Here is a 22,481-nt window from a genome sequence, read left to right as displayed (position 1 = left end):
GGGGGGGAGAAGGGGAGGGGAGGGGGGAGGGTGGGGGAGGGGAGGGGGAGGGAGGGGGAGGGGAGGGGGGAGGAAGGGAAGGGGGAGGAAGGGAAGGCGTGGGGGGGGGGGTGGCGGGAGAGAGAAGGAAACGGCATGGCTAATTTATTCAAACCCAGTAAGTAGGCTGAATGGGAAACAGCAGCATTAACAGTTGTCGCGGTCCCGAGTAGCCTGGGGTGGTAAAAGCAGTAAGAAGTTTAACAACACCAGGTTAAAGTCCAACAGGTTTATTTGGTAGCAAAAGCCACACAAGCTTTCGGAGCTCTAAGCCCCTTCTTCAGGTGAGTGGGAATTCTGTTCACAAACAGAGCTTACAAAGACACAGACTCAATTTACATGAATAATGGTTGGAATGCGAATACTTACAACTAATCAAGTCTTTAAGAAACCAAAACAATGTGAGTGCAGAGAGCATCAAGACAGGCTAAAAAGATGTGTATTGTCTCCAGACAGGACAGCCAGTGAAACTCTGCAGGTCCACGCAAAAGCAGCAGCGAGAGATATTGCGGCCCCTAGCAGTCTGGAGGGGAAACAGCAGCAGGCACAGCCTCCCTTAGGAGAATAGCCAATGTTCCCTTTTTTAAGAATGCAAGTAGGGATAATGCAGGAAATTATAAAATGGTGAGTCTGACATCAGTGCTGGGGAAGCCTTTAGAGAAGATACTGAACGACAATGTATATGCACATTTGGAAGAAAATGGACTTGTCAGTGACAGGCAGCATGGTTTGATATCGGGAAGGTTATGTCTCACCAACTTGATTAAGTTCTTTGAAGAGGTGACAAAGACAATTGATGACAAGATTTTGATTTGATTTATTATTGTCACATGTATTTGTATACTTTGAAGGGTATTGTTTCTTCCGTGCCATAGCCAAAGTATATCGTTCATAGAGAAGGAAACGAGAGAGTGCAGGATGTAGTGTTACAATCATAGCTAGGGTGCAGACAAAGATCAACTTAATGCGAGGTAGGTCCCACATGGCACATTGGTAGAAAAACTACAATCAAATGGGATTCAGGCTTGGGCTGGATGGAAACAGAACTGGCTTGGTTATAGGATCTTGTAACTTGATTTTGTGTCTCTGTGCCCTGTTTGAGAGCAGATTTCCACTCCATCTGACAAAGGAGCAGTGCTCCGAAAGCTAATGGCATTTGCTCCCAAATAAACCTGTTGGACTTTAACCTGGTGTTGTTAAAACTCTTACTTGGTTATAGGAGGCAGAGAGTAGCGATGGAAAGGTGTTTTTCAAAATGGAGATCTGTAGCAAGTCGTGTTCTGCAGAGATCAGTGCTCGGTCATCTGTTGTTTGTAGTATATATAAATGATCTGGAGGAACATCTGGGGAGACTGATTAGGACGTTTGCGGATGACACAAAGATTGGTGGAGTTGCTGATAGTGCTGGGGATTGTCAGAGGATACAACAGGATGTCGATAGATTGGAGATTTGGGCACAGAAATGACAGCTGGAGTTTAATCTGGACAAATTCGAGGTGATGCATTTTGGAGGATCAAATTTAGGTGTGAATTATACTGTGACAGAACCCTTCGGAGCATTAACATACAGAGGGATCTGGGTGTGTGGGTCCACAGTTCCCTAAAAGTGGCAACACAGGTGGCAAAGATGATTAATAAAGCATATGGCCTGCTTGCCTTCATCAGCCAGGGCACTGAGTACAAGAGTTGGCAAATTACGTTGCAGCTATATAAAACCTTGGTTAGGCTGCATTTGGAGTATTACATGCAGTTCTGGTCACCACACTACCAGAAGGATGTGGAAGCTTTGGAGAGAGTGCAAAGAAGGTTCACCAGGATGTTGCCTGGTCTTGAGGGCATTGGCTATGAGGAGAGGTTGAATAAACTAGTATTGTTTTCACTGGCAAGACAGAGGCTGAGGGGAGACCTGATAGATGTCTACAAAATTATGAGAGGCATCGACAGGTTGGAAAGTCAGAGGCTTTTCCCAAGGGTGCAAGTGTCAACACAAGGAAACACCAGTGCAAGATGAGAGCGAGAATCTTTAACGGAGATGTGGGGGGAGGTTTTTCATGAAGAGAGTCGTGGGTGCCTGGAATGTGCTGCCAGCAGAGGTGGTGGAAGCAGGCACATTAGCAACATTTATGAGGCATCTGGATAGTTACATGAATAGGTAGGGAATAAAGGAGTATGGATTGAGTAATGGTACATGGTTTATTCTTTAGTTTAGTTACGGCATCATGATCGGCACAGGCTTGGAGGGCTGAAAGGCCTGTTCCTGTGCTGTACTTTTCTTTGTTCCTTGTTCCAAAGGCTTCAGTTCAGTTGTTCAGAGAAAATGGAAACCAAATTGAATCTAAAATTTTCCCAATTACAACAAGAACCATTCACTCTGCAACAGCAGCTTCACTCTAGGTCTGTACTCCACTCTTCATCACTGCAACTGCGATGGGAAAAATTTTACACTTTTAGATATTAAAATAAAACTCAATTATTTGGAAATTGATTTTCATGCAGCACAGCATTCAAATGATCAATTATGATTGCATCCTGGGGTATTTCTTTTTTTCTAATGTCCTCCTGTTGACCACAGTAAGATTTACATTATAAACAAGCAAATGTTTCACCTTTGGAGCAGAATCTCTAATTCTCATGCAATTTGGATGGTCATAGCTTCAGCAATAAGTGAGCTATAATCTAGCCCCTACGTTGATTGTCGTTTGGGGAAAATGTCTGTTTGTATCTGTGCACGTGCGAGTGTGTGTATACGTGACTGTGCAGGCATAGGCATATGTATGTGTGTGCGCATGTGTATTCGTGCTTGTCTGCAAGTGTGCTTGTTTGTATGTGTGTCTGAATGAGTTTGTGCATCTGGAAGCATGTTTGCATGTATGTGTGAGTGTGTGTGTGCATGTTTGTGTGTGTGTATGTGCAAGTGTATATGTGTAAGTGTATGTGCACATGTCTGTCTGAGATTACCAATGTGCGCATGTATGAAAGCATATTTGTGTCAGTGAGTGTATGGGTCCTTGAGTCAATGTATCTGTGAGTGCATGTGAGTGAGTGTATGCACGTGTGAGTGCATGACAGTTCATGTATTTGTTTGTGAGTATGCATATGTGGGGGTACGCGTGTGTGTGTGAGTATGTATGTGTATGTATGAGTGTATGTGCATGCATTTGGGTGTGCGTGAGTGTTTATGTGTGTGTGTGCGCATATGAGTGTATATATATCTATTTGTGTTGGTGTGTTTACACATTTGATTGTACATATGTGGAGTGCATGTGTGTGTGTGTGTGTGTGTGTGTGTGTGTGTGTGGGGGAGATAAACAACATAAGAACTATTTCAATGACATGCCTGAAGCTTGAAATCTGTTTACTTCATTCAACTGCTCATTAAATATTCTACAATCGAACATACAAATTAAGAGCAGAAGGAGGCCGTTCAGCCCCTCAAGCATGCTCCACCATTTAATATGATCATGGCTGATCTGATAGCACCTCAAATCTGCATCCTGTAACCCCCAATAACCTCTTACTCCCTTGCACACCCCAAGAATCAATCTAGCTCTGCATTCAAAATATTCGAAGATTTTGCTTGCACTGCATTTTGAGGACAAGAGTTCCAGAGACTCATGAGAGAAAAATTTCTCATCTGCGTCTGAAATGAGTAACCCATTACTTTTTAAACAGTGACTCCCTCGTTCCAGAATCTCCAACAAGAGGAAACATCCACTTCACAGACACGCTGTCAAGACCCACCCAGGATCATATATGTTTCAATCAAGTCACCTCTTACTATTTAAACTCCGATACAAGCCATGCGTAAGAAGTCACGAGAGCCCCTTTCAGAGTCTCAGTTAGGTTGGAATTCATATTCTGGATGTAACAGGAATGAGTGACTTTAACATGTATTGTTATAAGTATCACTTTTATTGAATAACAATTATAATGACAATGGTAAAGTCACAATGAAAATTGATCATGTATATAGGAATACACAAGAAAGATAGTCATAGAGTTTTGCAGAACAGAAATAGGCCCTTCAGCCCATCATTTCTGTGCTGGCCATCAAGCATCTATTATAATCCCAATTTCCTGCAGTTGGTGCGTAGCCTTGTGTGCTGTGGTATTTGAAGTGCTCACCTAAATGCTTCCCCAATATTGTGAGGGTTCGCACATCTGCCACCCTTTCAGGCAGTGAAATCCAGATACCCAGCACCTTCTGGGTGAAAAAACCTTTTCTCAAATCTCCTTTAAATCTATGCCCCCTGATAATTGACCCTTCCATGAAGGGAAATTCCCAACTACTCTATCTGTGTCCTTCATAATTTTGTACACCTCGATGAGGTCACCCCTCAGCCTGCTAAGGAAAACAAAAGCAGTCTAACCAGCCTCTCTTCATAGCTGAAACGCCCCAGCCCAGGTAATATCCCAGTGAATGTCTTCTGCACTCTTTCTAGTGCAGTTACATCCTTCCTATAGTTTGGTGACCAGAACTACACACAATACCCTAGTTGTGGCCTGATGAGCTTTTGGTAATGCTCCAGCATAACCTGCCAAATCTACAATAACCTTCAATTCGGGCCGTAGCATGACAACTCCTCCAAAGATGGTCCACCCATTACCCATCACATCTCCACATAAATTACTAAATCATGGAGTAACCCCAATGGGTGCCTGCTACAGTCAGTCACTTCATTCCTGGTCCTTCCTTCCCTGGTCTGTGACTGACTATTCCACCTTGTTGCAGCGCTGACAAGAAGTAATGGCTCTTTATGCTGGATTCCTGGCTCAGTTTTAGTCTCTTAAATCCACAAAAAAATGTTTTCCCAAAACAAATCACAGCTCTTATCAGTTTTTCACACAAGGTATGGTGTTCTTGAGGATTTCGTATCATGTGCCACAATTCAGATGTTACGTACATTGACTAAACATCATTTTCTGAAGCTTCATGTGAGCACAGCAGATAGGATTAAACAGTGACTTGGTCTGCCGTCCTAGATTCACATAATGCCATAGAACAGCAGTTCTGATAACAAAATATAACTTATTTTAGTGTTCTAGCTTGTCAAAGTGGGGAACAACTTAATCGAAACAACAATTGTGCAGAAGAATGCAAAGAAAAAACAAGAACTAGAAAAAAGTTAACTCCTGCTTCTTATTATTAATCAAAGCACGATCAAGCTGAATTCCAATCAGTTTCTAAAAAATACAAAATTACTTTCAATATTAAGAATCAAAACAAAGCAGAAATAAAATGCAAAATTCAGAAGAGTAAACATTAGTGGCTGTATGCATCAGTCCTAGATTAGCCTGACAATGTTTCCTCATAAAACAACCCACTCATCTCTGATATTGGTCTGGTAAACCTTCTCTGAACTGTTTCCAACTCAGAAATGAGAAGACAAATACTCACTGGTGCCCTGTATAACTAAAGCAGACCTCGCCACTTTTGTAATCAATTCTCCTCAAAACAAACACTAACATTTGATTAGCTTTCCTAATTACTTGCTGCATCTATATAGTAGTCATTTGTGATTCATGCACCAGCACATTCAGATCCCCAGTCCAACGCCGGCATCTCCACATCATTCAATCTGTCACCATGGGTAAAATGCACAGGGGTCAGAGACACAGCAACCCCGAGTCTGACATGGGAATTGTGAAGAAATGTTGCAGGAAAAGCGTCCAAACAAGATTGTCTGTAAGTGAAAACATTGCTTCTTTCTACATTAAACTTCACTGCAAAATGCAACAAAGGTAAAGGAGTCAAACCAGTTAACTGCAGCAGTTTATTTCAGCGTATTTAGTGTGTTGCTCTGCAGTGCAGAGGTGCCCACACTATGGTTAGTTAGGGAGTTCCAGAGTTTCTTCTGTGCATCATTAACAAGGTTCTGTGGAAGCAAGTGGCATGCAACTGGTGAATGTGGCGGGGGAACAGAATTCAGGCAGGTAAAGACAAAGGTGGTGGGTTGTATGCTGCAAATGAATTAGACACAGAATTTCAACTCCTATCCTGAACCCTGACCACACTTCAGGCTGTTACTCTAATCAGTTTGCAGTGGTATTTGCAGAATTAAAGAGGATGGGTTAGTGACAGGATTTAAAGTTGCAGCTAGTATTTACAGACAATCTTGTTTGGATGCTTTTCCTGCAACATTTCTTCACAATCCCCATGTCAGACTCGGGGTTGCTGTGTCTCTGACCCCTGTGCATTTTACCCATGGTGACAGATTGAATGATGTGGAGATGCCGGCGTTGGACTGGAGTAAGCACAGTAAGAAGTCTCACAACACCAGGTTAAAGTCCAACAGGTTTATTTGGTGGAAACAAGCTTTCAGAGTGTCACTCCTTACTTCAGGTGAGTGAGGAATTGTGTTCACAAACAGGGCATATATAGACACAAACTCAATTTACAAGATAATGGTTGGAATGCGAGTCTTTACAGGTAATCAAGTCTTAAAGGTACAGACAATGTGAGTGGAGAGAGGATTAAGCACAGGTTAAAGAGGTGTGTATCGTCTCCAGCCAGGACAGTTAGTGAGATTTTGCAAGCCCAGACAAGTCATGGGGGTTACAGATAGTGTGACATGAACCCAAGATCCCAGTCGAGGCCATCCTCACGTGTGCGGAACTTGGCTATCAGTTTCTGCTCAGCGACTCTGCGCTCTCATGTGTCTTGAAGGCCGCCTTGGAGAACGCTATCCCGAAGATCAGAGGCTGAATGCCCGTGACTGCTGAAGTGCTCCCCCACAGGAAGGGAACACTCCTGCCTGGTGATTGTCAAGCGGTGTTCATTCATCTGCATGGTCTCCCCAATGTACCATGCCTCAAAAGATCCTTTCCTGCAGCGTATCAGGTGGACAACGTTGGATTGAATGACAGAATTCTCTCAGGAAACATCAACCATCTTTTTGGTAATCTTGTATATATTTATGACCATATCTCTGATTCTGCCTGCAATATTGAGATTAAAATGCTTCAGAAGGTCTGTCTCATCAAACTAGTTGGCTCCCAGATATTCCTGTGTCTTTGAGCAGAAATATATGACAATAATTGATCGCTGAACATTGGATCATGGCATGGGGGATGAAGCTGATGATGTTGGACTTGATTAGATCTGTAATGAACAGTAGGTCTGTCAATGTTACACTCTGTACAGACTAATGAGAGAATCATTGGGAACAGATCACTATCGGGAACCCATACTGATCAATCATAGTTAAAAAAAAAAACTGGATCACTGGGTACATATCACTATCGGGAACCCATACTGCTTGATCACAAAAGGTGGATCACTGGTTACAGATGATTATCAGACATACAGACTGATTGATCACACTAACGAGAAGATCACTGGTTACAGATCACTATCACACTAACTCATGGATCACTGGATTATAGATTACTATCACGAATCCAGACTGATTAATGACACTGACACATACCGGTGTGTTTAATTCATCCCTGTTCGAATGTCTGGTTTATATGGAGTTGATGTCAATGCCTTGACAATTTGAAGTGTTGTCTTCTCACCCTGCTGTTCACATTAACTGCTCCATGTTATTCTGCTGTTGAGTAGCTAAGCATGTCTGGAACCCTGCTTCCAGTGCAGCTTAAGTATGCATTTCAGCATGTTAGCATTTCATATATAACAAATCACATCTACACACTCACACCAACATCCCACTGTCATACCCCACGTGCACCACCTTCTACTGTCAGGTGATCTTAGCAAAATATAAAATCGGATGTCAATCTGAAGATCATTGCTTACCTCTCTCTGCCAATTCAAAATGCCTCAGGTAGTGACGAGAAAATCAAATGCAGTTTTCTTAACTGTTCACCAGCAAGGATAGAAACATCTCCAGGAGAAAGCAAGGAAATGACTAATCTCATCTACAAGTTCTTAAATTTCACCACAATGTGCATGGATATCAGATTGATATTTGCCATTAAACTATGTGCAGGGATATTTATTCCAGTTCCCATTTGGTGATTTGATTTTCTCGATCTTTTATTCTGAATGGGGCATCCCATTATTTCCAATTCTATCTCACTCATCAACTCAGGAATAATCCAAACATCCAAATTAATATTCTTACAATATCGTGGTTCAGATGAGAGACAAAAGTACTTGCAATCATTGAAACATAGAAAATAGTGTCAGGAGTAGGCTATTTGGCCCTTTGAGCTTGTTCTGTCATTGAACCTCATCATGTTGATCCTCTGTCTCAACAACATACTCTCTCATTTTCCCCATGCCCCTGCACACCTTCAGAGGTGAAAAGTTTGTTTCCTTCATAACTATATTCAGCAACTTGGCCTCCACAGCCTTCTGTGGTAGAAAATTTCACAGCTTCACAACCCTTTGAGTGAAGAAGCTTCTCCTCAGCTCTGCCCTAAAAAGCATCCCCTGTATCCTGAGACTGTGACCACTTTTTCTAGGCCCTCTAGCCAGACGAAACAACCTCGCTGCGTCCGTTCTGCCCAGCGTTGCCAAGAATTCAGGCAAAACTCCTCTCAAACCTACTTCAACAGAGTGGCGACTGTGTCTAAGCAAGAGAGAAATGCCCCTCCCCCCACCCACTCCCACCTACTTCCACCTCGACCCCCAACACACCCTGTTCATCTCAACTTTCAAACAGCCAGAATTTCAAGGGGAGAACAAATGAAACGTTTAAAAGGCACTCTGAAACTCTCCTTGAAGATCAGTGACTGTAATGAACCTGAATTGGCTACCAGTCATTCTGAACCTGTTCATCAAGCTGCATCGTGTTTTGAGTCCTAATGCCTTTTCAATGAGGTGGAGATGAAAGGACATGAAACATATCTCACCTTGCGGGTAGTCCTGCCCCAAATACTCAAAGATCTGTTGTTGTGATTCAGCTGTTCAGTCACTTGAAGAACCATGACCGAAACACAATACCCTGAGTAGATGCCCTCCAACAGCGGCAGATCACGAAGGTGTGGCAGCAAATGCAATATTCTGTGTGCTTAAGCAGTTTGGCTGTAACTTCATCCTTGTTGGGCATTTTTCTGCCCGTGAAGCAATGCATGGCCTTTGTGAGCTCAGCTGATGGGGGCTCCTTGTCCCACTCGAGTGCGACAGGAAGCTGTGAGACAGAGTAAAGCAGAAACTGGGAAGTATCACTCAGTGAAACTTTTCAAACACTGATTTGAAGATTTTGCACCAAAATCAATTTAGGATTGAAGTAAAAGTCCATAATTTGATGGGAATAAATTCCTGTTGAGAGTTCTTGAGTGAAGGGTAAAGATCACAGATGGTGCTTCAGAAAGGGACACTACAACTCAGACATCAGCAACTTGGCCAGAATGCTAAGCTACAGGCAATTAGAGGGATTGTTAACAGCAGCAAATATTATCAGACTATCGATCCTGAATGGGAGGGCACATCAGCAAAAACAGCAAAATCCAACAATGACACTCACTTAGGTCATTGCTGATATGTCTCTTGCCAGAGTGAGTGTGCTGATGCATGCAGTTTACGAGACAGATGAGGAAGAATTTCTTCTCTCTGAGGAGAGTGAATCTGTGGAATTCTTTGCCGCAGACAGCTGTGGAGGCTGGGTTGTTAATAATGTTCAAGGTTGAGATAAGACAGATTTTTAATCAGTAAGGGAATCTCGGGATAAGGTGGGAAAGTTGAGTTGGGGATTATCCCATCAGATCAATCATGATCGAATTGAATGATGGAGCAGACTTGATGGGCCGAATGGTCTTTCTCAGCTCCTTTGTCTTGCGGCCTCAGAGGGTATCAGGACACGGCGAAAGCTGTTCCACACCCACAGTGGGTGAACAGTCTTCCTGAGTATGAATGCGTTGGTGTAACTGCAAGCTGCCAGACTGAGTGAATCCTTTCCCACACACCGAGCAGGTGAACGGTCTCTCCCCAGTGTGAGTGCGTTGGTGCATCAGCAGGTTGGCTGATTGAGTGAATCCTTTCCCACACACCGAGCAGGTAAACGGCCTCTCGCCAGTGTGAACCCGCTGGTGAGCGGTGAGGGTAGAGGACTGCCTGAAACTCTTCCTACAGTAAGTGCAGCTGAACGGTTTCTCCTTAGTGTGGATGCGCTGGTGGGACAGAAGGTTGGACAAGTGAGTGAATCCCTTCCCACACACGGAGCAGCTGAAAGGTCTCTCCCCAGTGTGAACCCGCTGGTGGGCACCGAGGGCAGTTGAATGCTTGAACCTCTTTCCACAAGAGGAGCAGATGAAGGGTTTCTCCTCGGTGTGAATTCTCTGGTGTGACTGGAGGCCGGATGAATAAGTAAATCCCTTCCCACACACAGAGCAGGTGAATGGCCTCTCCCCAGTGTGAATGCGCTGGTGAGCGATAAGGGTGGATGACTGTCTGAAACTCTTCCCACAGGCCTTGCAGCTGAATGGCTTCTCCTCTGTGTGAATTCTCTGGTGTGATTGGAGACCCGATGCCCCAGTGAATCCCTTCCCACACACAGAACAAGTGAAAGGCCTCTCCCCAGTGTGAACCCGCTGGTGTGCAATGAGGGTGGATGCCTGCTTAAAGCTCTTCCCACAGGACGTGCAGCTGTATGGCCTCTCCTCACTGTGTGTTTGACGGTGTTTCAGCAGGTCAGAGGATCCTGTGAATCCCTTCCCACACACGGAGCAGATGAATGGCCTCTCTGCAGAGTGAACCCTTTGGTGTCCGCTGAGGTTGGCCGAACAACTGAATCTCTTCCCACAGGTCGAGCAACTGAACGGTCTCTCCTCAGTATGAATGCGCTGGTGCAACATAAGGTTGGCAGATTGAGTAAACCCTTTCCCACACACCGAGCAGGTGAACGGCCTCTCGCCTGTGTGATTCCGTCGATGGTATTCCAGCAGATATCGATGATTGAATCCTTTACCACAATCATCACATTTCCATGGCCTCTCGCCAGTGTGAATGCGTCGATGGTATTCTAGTCGGGAGTGACAACTGAATTCTTTACCACAGTGCTCACATTTCCACGGATTCTCCATAGCACTGCTGTCCTTGTATTTCTTCAGGCAGCACAATCAATTGAAGCCTTATCCACACACACATTGGCATACTTTCTCCCCACCGTGAATGATGTAATGAGTTTTCAGGCCTTGTAACTGGTTAAAGGTTTGTCCACAATCAGTGCACTGGACAGTTCGCATTCAGGTCCGTGTACGTGCCTCATTGCTTTTCCAATGATGATTGAAATCTTTTCTCAAAGAGCAAAATCTGTCCCTTTCAAAGGCCAATTAATCGATTGGCTGTGTCAGATCTTGAGATGAAGTTTGGTTTGAGATTCCACATTGGGAAATCCGCACCTTCAACACACTGGAAAATGGGTTCACAGAGAAATACATTGTAAGTACAGGGAAGAAATTCAGAAAACAAAACTCTCATTAGTATGGATGTTTTATCCCTCATTTCCAAAAAGCTGCAAATCTCTACACATTCACTTCCCTCTTATACCGAATTCCAAACTCATCAGACAATCTCCAACATTACTTTACGCTACTCCCAATTTTCTCCCTCTCTGTGCTCTGGCTAGGATTGCCAACTCTGATTGGGTCTATTCCTGGAGGGTTCATTACATGATCCCCTGTTTCCAAATACCACTGCCCCTGCCCCCAAATCATTCCGCACCGATCTATTTGGTGGCTCACCTTCCCACAGTGATTCAGAAAGTGCACAGGTTCTTAAAATCAGTCATTTGGCAAATACACAAGTGTCAAACAGTTCCATCCCAGCTCCAATATTTTCATGTTTAATTAACTATAGAGGAGGGTATAATTTTCTCTTTTAAAAAGCATTTGGACAGTTACTTGTATAAGATAGGTATAGAGCAATATGGGTGTGGCAGAATGGAAGTTTAACTTTTAATATGCTGAATGATCTTTTTTTTTCACTATGCTGGGATTTCTTATGGCCAGTGGCCTGGAACTTGTCAAAGGACAGAAGGTGTCAGACTTTTGGAGCCAGCGTTCCTTATCTGGGCATTGGAATGTAAACAATATGCACTTAAGGGGCCTCGGTATGATGGGGTCTGGAGTGGTACAATTACTCTGGCCATATTTGATTGGCCTAATCAAATGGGGTTTCTGACCAATTCATTGGCTGGCTACCAAGGAACTTTTGGAGTTTTAACTCTGCTAACACAAAGAGCTTGTTCAGAAAGGCAGTGTGAAGAACCTGGGAACCAAGCTCAGGAGGAGAGACAACATCTGGAAGAAGAAGAGGACAATGAACTGATCCCATGTGGCAACAAAATCCTGGCCAGGTTTTAATTGCAAGTGGAAATCAACCATAAGTTAAGTCAAGAAACTGATCGTGAGTATTTGGTTTATGCATTTCAAGTATTTACTGTTGTTTAAGTAGCTATAGAATAAAGGAAATTGTGTTTAAGTATTTAAAGTCGACTTTGTGTTTTTATTCGCTGCAGAGTTTAAAACACAGAGGTTTGAACAACATGGGCCAAATGCGGGCAATTGGGACTAACTTAATGGTAAAAACTGGGCAGCATGGACAAGTTGTGCCGAAGGGCCTGTTTCCATGCTGTGAATACCTATAGCATTCAAGGAAAAAAAAACAGACACAATCTTCTTCAATGCCTGAATGGTTTCTGTATCTGGCCAAATGCTGGATATGATACAAAGATAGCTGGAGAGACAGGTGGTATCGAGGAAGCGGGGAGACTGCAGAAGGACGTGGACAAGTTGAGAGTGGGCAAAGTGGTAGATAGAATACATTGTAGGAAATTGTGAGGTGATGCACTTTGGTAGGAATAATAAAGGCACAGACAATTTTCTAAATGGGGAGATAATTCAGAAATCGGAAACAGAAAGGGACTTGGCAGTCCTAGTTCAGCTATTAGTCCTACCAAAGTGCATTTACTTCTGAGGCTTCATAATACTCTAGTCAGGCCACATTTCAAATACTGTGATCAATTTTAGGTCCTGTAACTAAGGAAGGATGTGCTGGCCTTGGAAAGGCTACAGAGGAGGTTCACGGTAATGATCCTGGTAATGAAACGCTTGACGTACGAGAAGCGTTTGAGAATGCTGGGTCTGTACTCGATGGAGTTTGTAAGGATGAGGAGGGATGTCGTTGAAACTTCAGAATACTGAAAGGCCTGGATGGAGTGGATGTGGGAAAGATATTTCCATTAGTGGGAGAGACTACGGTCTGAGGGCAGAGCCTCAGGGTAAAAGGACAACCTTTTAGAATGGAGATGAGGAATTTCTTCAGCCAGAGGGTGGTGAATCTATGGAACTCATTGTCACAGAAGGTTGTGACGGCCAGGTCATTGAGTGTTTTTAAGACAGAGATAGGTTCTTGATTGGTAAGGAGATCAAAGGTAATGGGAAAAGGGCAGCAGACTGGGTTTGAGAAGCCATAATAGAATGGAGGAGCAGACTCGCTGGGCCAAGTGGCCTAATTCTGCTCCTATATCTTATGGTCTTATGGAGATGAGTTTATGTCCCAGTCACTCCAAACTTCCTGGAGAAGGTTTAAATTAACCCAAACCTGCTGCCACATAAGAACCTTACCAAATATCTGCTGCTCACCTTCCAACACACTCGCCTTTAAGGCTAAAAGCACCATGCCCTATGCCCAGGAGCCAGAGGAAATTGGCAAGGTATTAAATGAGTACTTTGCGTCAGTATTCACCAAAGAGAAGGACTTGGTGAATGATGAGTCTGGGAAAGGCTGTGTAGATAGTTTGAGTCATGTTGAGATCAAAAGCGAGGAAGTATTGGGGTTCTTGAGAAACATTAAGGTAGACAAGTCCCCAGGGCCTGATGGGATATACCCCAGAATACTGAGAGGGGCAAGGCAGGAAGTTGCTGGGGCCTTGAGAGAAATCTTTCTATCCTCACTGGCTATAGGGGAGGTCATGATGCAGAGATGCCGGCGCTGGACTGGGGTAAGCACAGTAAGAAGTCTCACAACACAAGGTTAAAGTCGAACAGGTTTATTTGGTAGCACAAGCCACAAGTTTTCAGAGTGCTGCTCCTTCATCAGGTGAGTGACCATCTGATGAAGGAGCAGCACTCTGAAAGCTTGTGGCTTGTGCTACCAAATAAACCTGTTCGACTGTAACCTGGTGATGTGAGACTTCTTACTATAGGGGAGGTCCCAGAGGATTGGAGGATATCCAATGTTGTTCCTTTGTTTAAGAAGGGTAGCAAGAATAATTCAGGTAATTACAGGCCGGTGAGCCTTACATCAGTGGTAAGAAAATGATTGGAGACTTATCTTCGAGACAGGATTCATTCCCACATGGAAATGACTGGACGTATTAGTGAGAGGCAACATGGTTTTGTGAAGGGGAGGTCGTGTCACATGAACTTGATCAGGTTTTTCGAGGAAGTGACGAAGATGATTGATGAGAGTAGGGCAGTGGATGTTGTCTACATGGACTTCAGTAAGGCCTTGGACAAGGTCCCTCATGGCAGACTGGTGCAGAAGGTGAAGTCACATGGGATCAGAGGAGAGCTGGCAAGGTGGATACAAAACTGGTTCGGTCAAATAAGATGATGTGGAAATGCCGGCGTTGGACTGGGGTAAGCACAGTAAGAAGTCTCACAACACCAGGTTAAAAGACCAACAGGCATGCTTGCCTTCATCGACCGGAACATTGAGTTTAAAAATTGGCAAGTCATGTTGCAGCTTTATAGAACCTTAGTTAGGCCGCACTTGGAATATAGTGTACAATTCTGGTCGCCACACTACAAGAAGGATGTGGAGGCTTTGGAGTGGATACAGAAAAGATTTACCAGGATGTTGCCTGGTATGGAGGGCATTAGCTATGAGGAGAGGTTGGAGAAACTTGGTTTGTTCTCACTGGAACGACAGAGGTTGAGGGGCGACCTGATAGAAGTCTACGAGATCATGAGGCATGGAAGAGTCAATTACGAGGGGGCACAGGTTTAAGGTGCGAGGGGCAAGGTTTAAAGGAGATGTACGAGGCAGACTTGTTACACAGAGGTTGGTGGGTGCCTGGAACTCGTTGCCGGGGAGGTCGTGGAAGCGGATACGGTAGTAACTTTTAAGGGGTGTCTTGACAAATACACGAATAAGATGGGACTAGAGGGATAATGTCCCCGGAAGGGTAGGGGGTTTTAGATAAGTCGGGTAGCATGGTCGGTGCAGGCTTGGAGGGCCGAAGGGCCTGTTCCTGTGCTGTAATTTTCTTAGTTCTCTGTTCTTGTTCTTTTGAATGGAACCAAGATGACACCATTAAAAACCACTTCTCCATCACGATCTCACAACCTGCACACCGGTCGTCAACCTGTCATGCCAACATTAGGGACTCTTTAAAAAATTCTTCACTGCCTAAATCCTTGCTGCAGCAAATTGGCACAAGTTGGGACTCCCAGGAAAGCCAGACTGCAGCTATGGTGCACCCCAATCAGTGACTACACTCCGTGAACATTACATCTGGTAAAATTCATCAGATGTCTCAGAGATCTCCATTTAGATTGTATTATTTTTCTTTTATTCATTCATGGGACATCTGCCTCACTGGCTGGGTAGCATTTATTTCTCATCCTTAGTTGCCCGAGGACAATTGAGAGTTAGCCACATTGCTGTGGCTCTGGAGTAATATGTAGGCCACTCTAGGTAAGGACAACAGATTTCCTTTTCTAAAGGACATGACTGAACCAGATGGGATTTTCCAGCAATCGACAACGGTTTCATGGTCATCAGTAGATACGTCATTGCAGATATTTTTTTATTGAATTCAAATTCCACCAGTTGCCGTGGCAGGATTTGAATCCTGGTTCCCAGAATATCAGCTGAGTTTCTGCATTGATAGTCTTGGGATAATAACGCGAGGCCAGCCCTTTCCCAATAGCAACTGTGGAACATTTTGCCTTGCTCGGTCATTCCTGCACAAGCTAAAAAAGAAAATCTACAATTTTAAAGGGGTGGCAACACGCACTTTGCCTGTGATCAATTCATCCCCCGCCACAGTGAGCAATGGCAGGGCTGCAGTGGGGCGGGACGCGCGCGGTGGGACAGGGGCACGCACGGGGGGGAGGGGGCAATCAGCGCATGTGGGGGGGGTGCGCGCGCTGGGGGGGCTTGTGCGCGCTGGGAGAAAGTGTGTGTGCGTGCTGCAGGGGGGGGGGGCGCGCACGCTGGGGTTGGGGGTGCGCGCGCGCTGGGGGGGTGAGAGCGCGCTGGGGGGGTGAGCGCGCGCTGGGGCTGGGTGAGCCCGCGAGCTGGGGGGGGGGGGGGCGCCCGCTGGGGGAGTGTGAGCTGGGAGGGATGTGAACTGGTGGGGGGATGTGAGCTTGGGGGGGCGTGCGCGCGCGCTGGAGGGGTGTGCGCGCGCTGGGGGAGTGTGTGTGCTTGGGCGGGGGTGTGCGCGCACGCTGGGGGAGTGTGTGCTGGGGGTGATGTGAGCTGGGGGGGGTGTGCGCGCGCTGGGGGTGGTGTGAGCTGGGGGGGGTGTGCTCGCGCTGGAGGGGGGATGTGTGCGCGTGCTGTGGGGGATGGGGGGGACGTGCGCGCGCTGTGGGGGATGGGGGGGCGTGCGCGCGCTGTGGGGGATGGGGGGGCGTGCGCGCGCTGTGGGGGATGGGGGGGCGGCGCGCGCTGTGGGGGATGGGCGGGGGCGTGCGCGCGCTGTGGGGGATGGGGGGGCGTGCGCGCGCTGTGGGGGATGGGGGGGCGGCGCGCGCTGTGGGGGATGGGCGGGGGCGTGCGCGCGCTGTGGGGGATGGGGTGCGTGAGCTGGGGGGTGCGTGAGCTGGGGGGGGCGTGAGCTGGGGGGGGGCGTGAGCTGGGGGGGGCGTGAGCTGGGGGGGCGTGAGCTGGGGGGGGGGCGTGAGCTGGGGGGGGGGGGCGTGAGCTGGGGGGGGGGGGCGTGAGCTGGGGGGGGGCGTGAGCTGGGGGGGGCGTGAGCTGGGGGGGGGGCGTGAGCTGGGGGGGGGCGTGAGCTGCGGGGGGGGCGTGAGCTGGGGGGGGCGTGAGCTCGGGGGGGGGTGTGTGCGGGGGGGGGGGTGTGCTGGGGGGGTGTGTGTGCTGGCGGCGGGGGGGGTGTGCTGGGGGGGGTGTGCTGGGGGGGTGTGTGTGTGCTCGGGGGGCGGTGTGTGTGTGCTGGGGGGGGTGTGTGCTCGGTGGCGGGGGGGGAGGTGGGTTGCGCTGGTTGTGTGTGTGTATTGTGGGGGAGAGGGCGGGGTGGAAACGGGATTCGCGTCTTTCCCAATTCCTTCCTTACCGGGGCTCCGTGGCGGCCGCTTCCTCCCGGGATTCTGTCTCTGACTCTGTGAACATCCACTCACGCCGGCGGCCTTCCAGTTACTGCGCATGCTCCCATTCTCGGGGCGGCCCCGCGCCTGCGCGCTGGCTCTCTGTTTGCCGATGGACGGCATTCCCAGGCGCGAAGACCGCCGGATAAAAACGCCACCATTGCACGTCCGAAATCCCTTTCTTTCCTGTTTTTGTTCTCTGCGCTGCAGTGGGAATATAATTAAATGAAACATTGTATTTATTTCATTTTCGGGATTTGGGCCTCTATAGCTAGGTCAGCGTTCATTGCATATCGTTCCTCACCTCTTGAAAATAATGCGATGAACTGCCTTCTTGAACCACTGCAGTCCCTGTGGTTTTTGAAGTTTATTTCTTACTGACACAAGTAAGTTTACATCAATACTGCAATGAACTTGCCAAGGAAACCCCTTCTTTGCCAAACTCAGGAGCTTGTCGTGTACCATGAGGGAGAATTTAGCACGGTCAATGCATGCCTTTCAGACTGTGGGAAGAAACCGGAGCACCCACTGGAAACCCACACAGATACGGGAAGAACGTGCTGACTCCACACAAATAGTGCCCCAAGCCAGGAATGAAACCCAGATCCCTGGTGTGGTGATACAACATTGCTAACCACTGTGTTACCGTGTCGCCCACTGTAAGTCCACCCTCAGTTCTGTTAAGGAGGAAGTTCCAGCATTTTAACCCAGTGACATTGAAAGGATGGCCGTTATATTTCCCATTCAAGATGATGGGTGACTTTGAGCGCAGCTTCCATCTGCTGCTCTTGTTCTTCTAGATGGTAGTGATCGTGGGATTGTATGGTAATGTAAAAGGAGGCATGGAGAATTCATTTTTTAGTTCGTTCACTTGGCTTAAAATAGAACAAAATATTATCAAAGCCAAGTGCACAATAAAAATGAGAATGGAAATTGGTGGTGTATTGACAGTCCCAAAAAAGCAACAATAGAATCCCATCACAAAAGTTACATCTGAACTCAGTGGTGTGCGGGAGAATGAGTCAATATATTCTCTCCAGGCAGAAAACCTTGTTTCAAATATGAATGCACTAATCAGGCATCAAGAGATTCTGCTCTCTTGATCAATAAGATCATGACTGATTTGATTGTTACTGTAATCCACATTCCTGCCTCCCACACAGTTTTTACCCTTTCACCCCCAAATCCCATCTCTGTCTTAAGTGGGCGAGAACTTATTTAAAAAAAGACGTGAATTCTTGTTCCAGATTCTCCAATAAGTTGGAACATTCTTTCCACACACACCTTGTCAATATCACTCAGGATATTGGAGGTTTTGACCAATTTGCCTCTTCCAGTGAATTCTAAACTCCAGTGAATTCAAGCATAACCTCTCTAACTTTTCCTCATAATACCACCTGCCCATTCATGGTATTAGTCTGTTAAACTTATTCTGAACTGCTTCAAACGCATTTACAACGTTCTTTAAATAAGGAGACTATCACAGTGACATAGTGGTTGGCACTGCTGCCTCAAAGCACCAGGGATGCTGATTCGATTCCTGGTTTGGGTCATTGTCTGGGTGGAGTTTGCACGCTCTCGCTGTGTCTTTGTGGGTTTCCTCTGGGCGCTCCAGTTTCTTCCCAGAGTCGGAAAGATGTGCTGGTTAGGGGCATTGACCTAAACAGACGCTGGGGTGTGGCGACTGGGGGAATTACACAATATCTTCATTGAATGTTAATGTAAGCCTTACATGTGACGAATAAAGAAACTTTGACTTTACTTTATTAGTATTGTGGTGATATAAACAGGGCCTAGTTTTAAGGCTGATAAAATTGGATATCCTAAATTAAAGAATTGGGCATATTGAAATCAAACACAGTCAAACCTCAGGCAGGCCAATTGTACAATACACAGACGTGTCTGGGCCTGACCCATGAACCACCCATCAAAGGCCGTTACACTCTACTTGAGACTTAGCAGGAGATCACGGCACCTCATTGAAATGCATTGGCCTATTGTTAGAAGCACAGATCGAGCCAGACTTTCTGTCACCGAGAGTTCCTGTAGATACCTTATCTGATAACAAGTTCAACAACATGGAGATGGCCACCTGGGGGGCAGACCCTGGTGTCCTGTCAGGCAGACATCAAGAAACCCTGTGGGTATTGGAACCCCCTCCTGGGACCTCATTGGCCGGAAGCCAGAGACGGTTCTGGAAAGGCAAGCAGGCTGGGGGATAAAGGGACACACTTCGAGTCACACTGCAGCAAAGACTCGACAGGGGAGATGGCCATGACCATTTGGAAGACTGACCAGAGAAGGAAGGAAGGAAGAAGCGGCCATCGAGACTCACCTTCGTGACGATGGACCAGAGGGACTCAGAGAATCGGACCTGCAGTTCAACCAAACCATCTTTACGGGTAGCATACTTGAATCTGCTGGGGTATCCTCTTGTTTTATGTGGGTAATTTAAGGGTTAATAGTGTTATTATTAATAAACTTGTTGAACCTTTACTTGTGTTTGTCCTTTGTCCATCTTGCAAATAAGGGCACCGGGGTAAAACCTTGGAGTAAGTAAACTGGTTGAAAGTATCTGAGAATTAACAGGTACAACAGTATGCACAGTACTCTGGATGCAGCCTCACCAATGAGACCAGATTCATCATTACGAAATGCTTTGAAAGGTTAGTCATGGCACACAGAAACTCCAGTGACCCAGATTGCCTGGCGCCACAACAGTTCACCTATCACAGAAAAAGGTCCAAAGCAGGCGCCATTTCTCTGACCCTACATTCAACTTTGGAACACCTGGATAGCAAGGACACTTATGTCATTCTCCTGCAGGTCAGGTTTGAACACCATCATCCGAACAAAACTGATCTCCAAACTCCATGGCCGAGGGCTCAGTTCTTGCCTCTGTGACTGAATCCTACATTTCCGAAACCACAGACTGCAAACAGTAAGGATAGGTAATGACACCTCCTCCATGATTATCCTCAACACCAGTGCCCCACAAGTCTATGTCCACAGCCCATTATCATACTCTTTATAAGGTTATGACTGCGTGGCCAAATTCCTCTCCAACTCCATCATTGATTTTATTGATAACACCACTGTAATGGGTCGGATCTCAAACAATCATGAGAGAGAATGCAGGAAAAAGAGAGAGAATCTGGTGAAATGATGCAATGACAATAATCTCTTTCTCAGTGTTAGCAAAAGGGAAGGAGATAACTATCGACTTCAGGAAACTTGGTGGAGGTCATGGCCCTGTCTACATCAACGGTTATAAAGTGGTGATTGTCGACAGCTTCAAGTTTCTAGCTGTTCAGATCACCAAAAATCTGTTCTGATCCCTCCACGGTTGCACTATAGTTAAGAAAGCTCACCAATGCCTCTACTTTCTCAGGAGGCTAAGGAAATTTGGCATATCCACTACGACTCTCAACAAATTTTATAGATGCACCATAGAAAGCATCCTTTCCGGATGTATCACAGTTTGGTTATGGCACCTGCTCTGACCAAGATCACAAGAAACTACAAATATTTGTGATCATAGCCCAATTCTAGAAACAAATTTCCACTGATAATACTGGTGCTGTGATGGAAATGACACTCAGCTAGTAACCTTGCATTCCTTGATCATATAGGTTCTTTGCTGGCAATGATACTGAGAAAGTCACCAAAGCGTTCTCTTTATTGCATGCAGTGATCATAGTGCTGGTGTGATGGTGATGTTTTCTTCCACTGTTAGTCTTGCTGTGATGGCAATGCCACTCAGCTGTTAACCACCGGCCTGCATTGCCCTGATCACATTGGTGCTGAGATGGTGATGTCCGTGAGGTAAAAACAGAACACCCATGTACATAGAACATAGAACATAGAACAGTACAGCACAGAACAGGCCCTTCGGCCCACGATGTTGTGCCGAGCTTTATCTGAAACCAAGATCAAGCTATCCCACTCCCTATCATCCTGGTGTGCTCCATGTGCCTATCCAATAACCGCTTAAATGTTCCTAAAGTGTCTGACTCCACTATCACTGCAGGCAGTCCATTCCACACCCCAACCACTCTCTGCGTAAAGAACCTACCTCTGATATCCGTCCTGTATCTCCCACCACGAACCCTATAGTTATGCCCCCTTGTAATAGCTCCATCCACCCGAGGAAATAGTCTTTGAACGTTCACTCTATCTATCCCCTTCATCATTTTATACACCTCTATTAAGTCTCCCCTCAGCCTCCTCCGCTCCAGAGAGAACAGCCCTAGCTCCCTCAACCTTTCCTCATATGACCTACCCTCCAAACCAGGCAGCATCCTGGTAAATCTCCTCTGCACTCTTTCCAGCGCTTCCACATCCTTCTTATAGTGAGGTGACCAGAACTGCACACAATATTCCAAATGTGGTCTCACCAAGGTCCTGTACAGTTGCAGCATAACCCCACGGCTCTTAAACTCCAACCCCCTGTTAATAAAAGCTAACACACTATAGGCCTTCTTCACAGCTCTATCCACTTGAGTGGCAACCTTTAGAGATCTGTGGATATGGACCCCAAGATCTCTCTGTTCCTCCACAGTCTTCAGAACCCTACCTTTGACCCTGTAATCCACATTTAAATTTGTCCTACCAAAATGAATCACCTCACATTTATCAGGGTTAAACTCCATTTGCCATTTTTCAGCCCAGCTTTGCATCCTATCTATGTCTCTTTGCAGCCTACAACAGCCCTCCACCTCATCCACTACTCCACCAATCTTGGTGTCATCAGCAAATTTACTGATCCACCCTTCAGCCCCCTCCTCTAAGTCATTAATAAAAATCACAAAGAGCAGAGGACCAAGCACTGATCCCTGCGGCACACCGCTAGCAACCTGCCTCCAATCCGAAAATTTTCCATCGACCACCACCCTCTGTCTTCGGTCAGACAGCCAGTTACCTATCCAATCGGCCAACTTTCCCTCTATCCCACACCTCCTCACTTTCATCATAAGCCGACCATGGGGGACCTTATCAAACGCCTTACTAAAATCCATGTATATGACATCAACTGCCCTACCTTCATCAACACACTTAGTTACCTCCTCAAAAAATTCTATCAAATTTGTGAGGCACGACTTGCCCTTCACGAATCCGTGCTGACTATCTCGGATTAATCCGCATCTTTCTAAATGGTCGTAAATCCCATCCCTAAGGACCCTTTCCATCAATTT

At 46.2% G+C, this 22,481-nt stretch overlaps 1 protein-coding gene across 2 annotated transcripts; it reads right to left on the bottom strand.

Moving 5' to 3' along the window:
• Window positions 1-6,323: 6,323 nt before the first annotated feature.
• Window positions 6,324-17,346, bottom strand: LOC144493863 (uncharacterized). Of its 2 annotated transcripts, XR_013497800.1 has the most exons (3): window positions 17,256-17,342; window positions 8,860-11,356; window positions 6,324-7,141 (listed from the first exon to the last, which is right to left on the bottom strand). XR_013497800.1 is itself a non-coding variant. In XM_078213438.1 (2 exons), exon 2 carries the CDS (start codon window positions 11,026-11,028, stop codon window positions 9,790-9,792), a length of 1,239 nt encoding a protein of 412 aa, XP_078069564.1. In that variant the 5' UTR covers window positions 11,029-11,356; window positions 17,256-17,346; the 3' UTR covers window positions 6,324-9,789. The 2 variants fall into 2 exon arrangements, 1 of the variants encoding a protein (XP_078069564.1); XM_078213438.1 differs by having other exon boundaries at window positions 6,324-11,356; window positions 17,256-17,346.
• Between the last annotated feature and the right edge of the window lie 5,135 nt (window positions 17,347-22,481).

Source organism: Mustelus asterias, chromosome 5 (genome assembly GCF_964213995.1).
Source record: "Mustelus asterias chromosome 5, sMusAst1.hap1.1, whole genome shotgun sequence".
NCBI classification, from domain to species: domain Eukaryota; kingdom Metazoa; phylum Chordata; class Chondrichthyes; order Carcharhiniformes; family Triakidae; genus Mustelus; species Mustelus asterias.
This window is presented reverse-complemented; position numbering and strand designations above follow the sequence as displayed.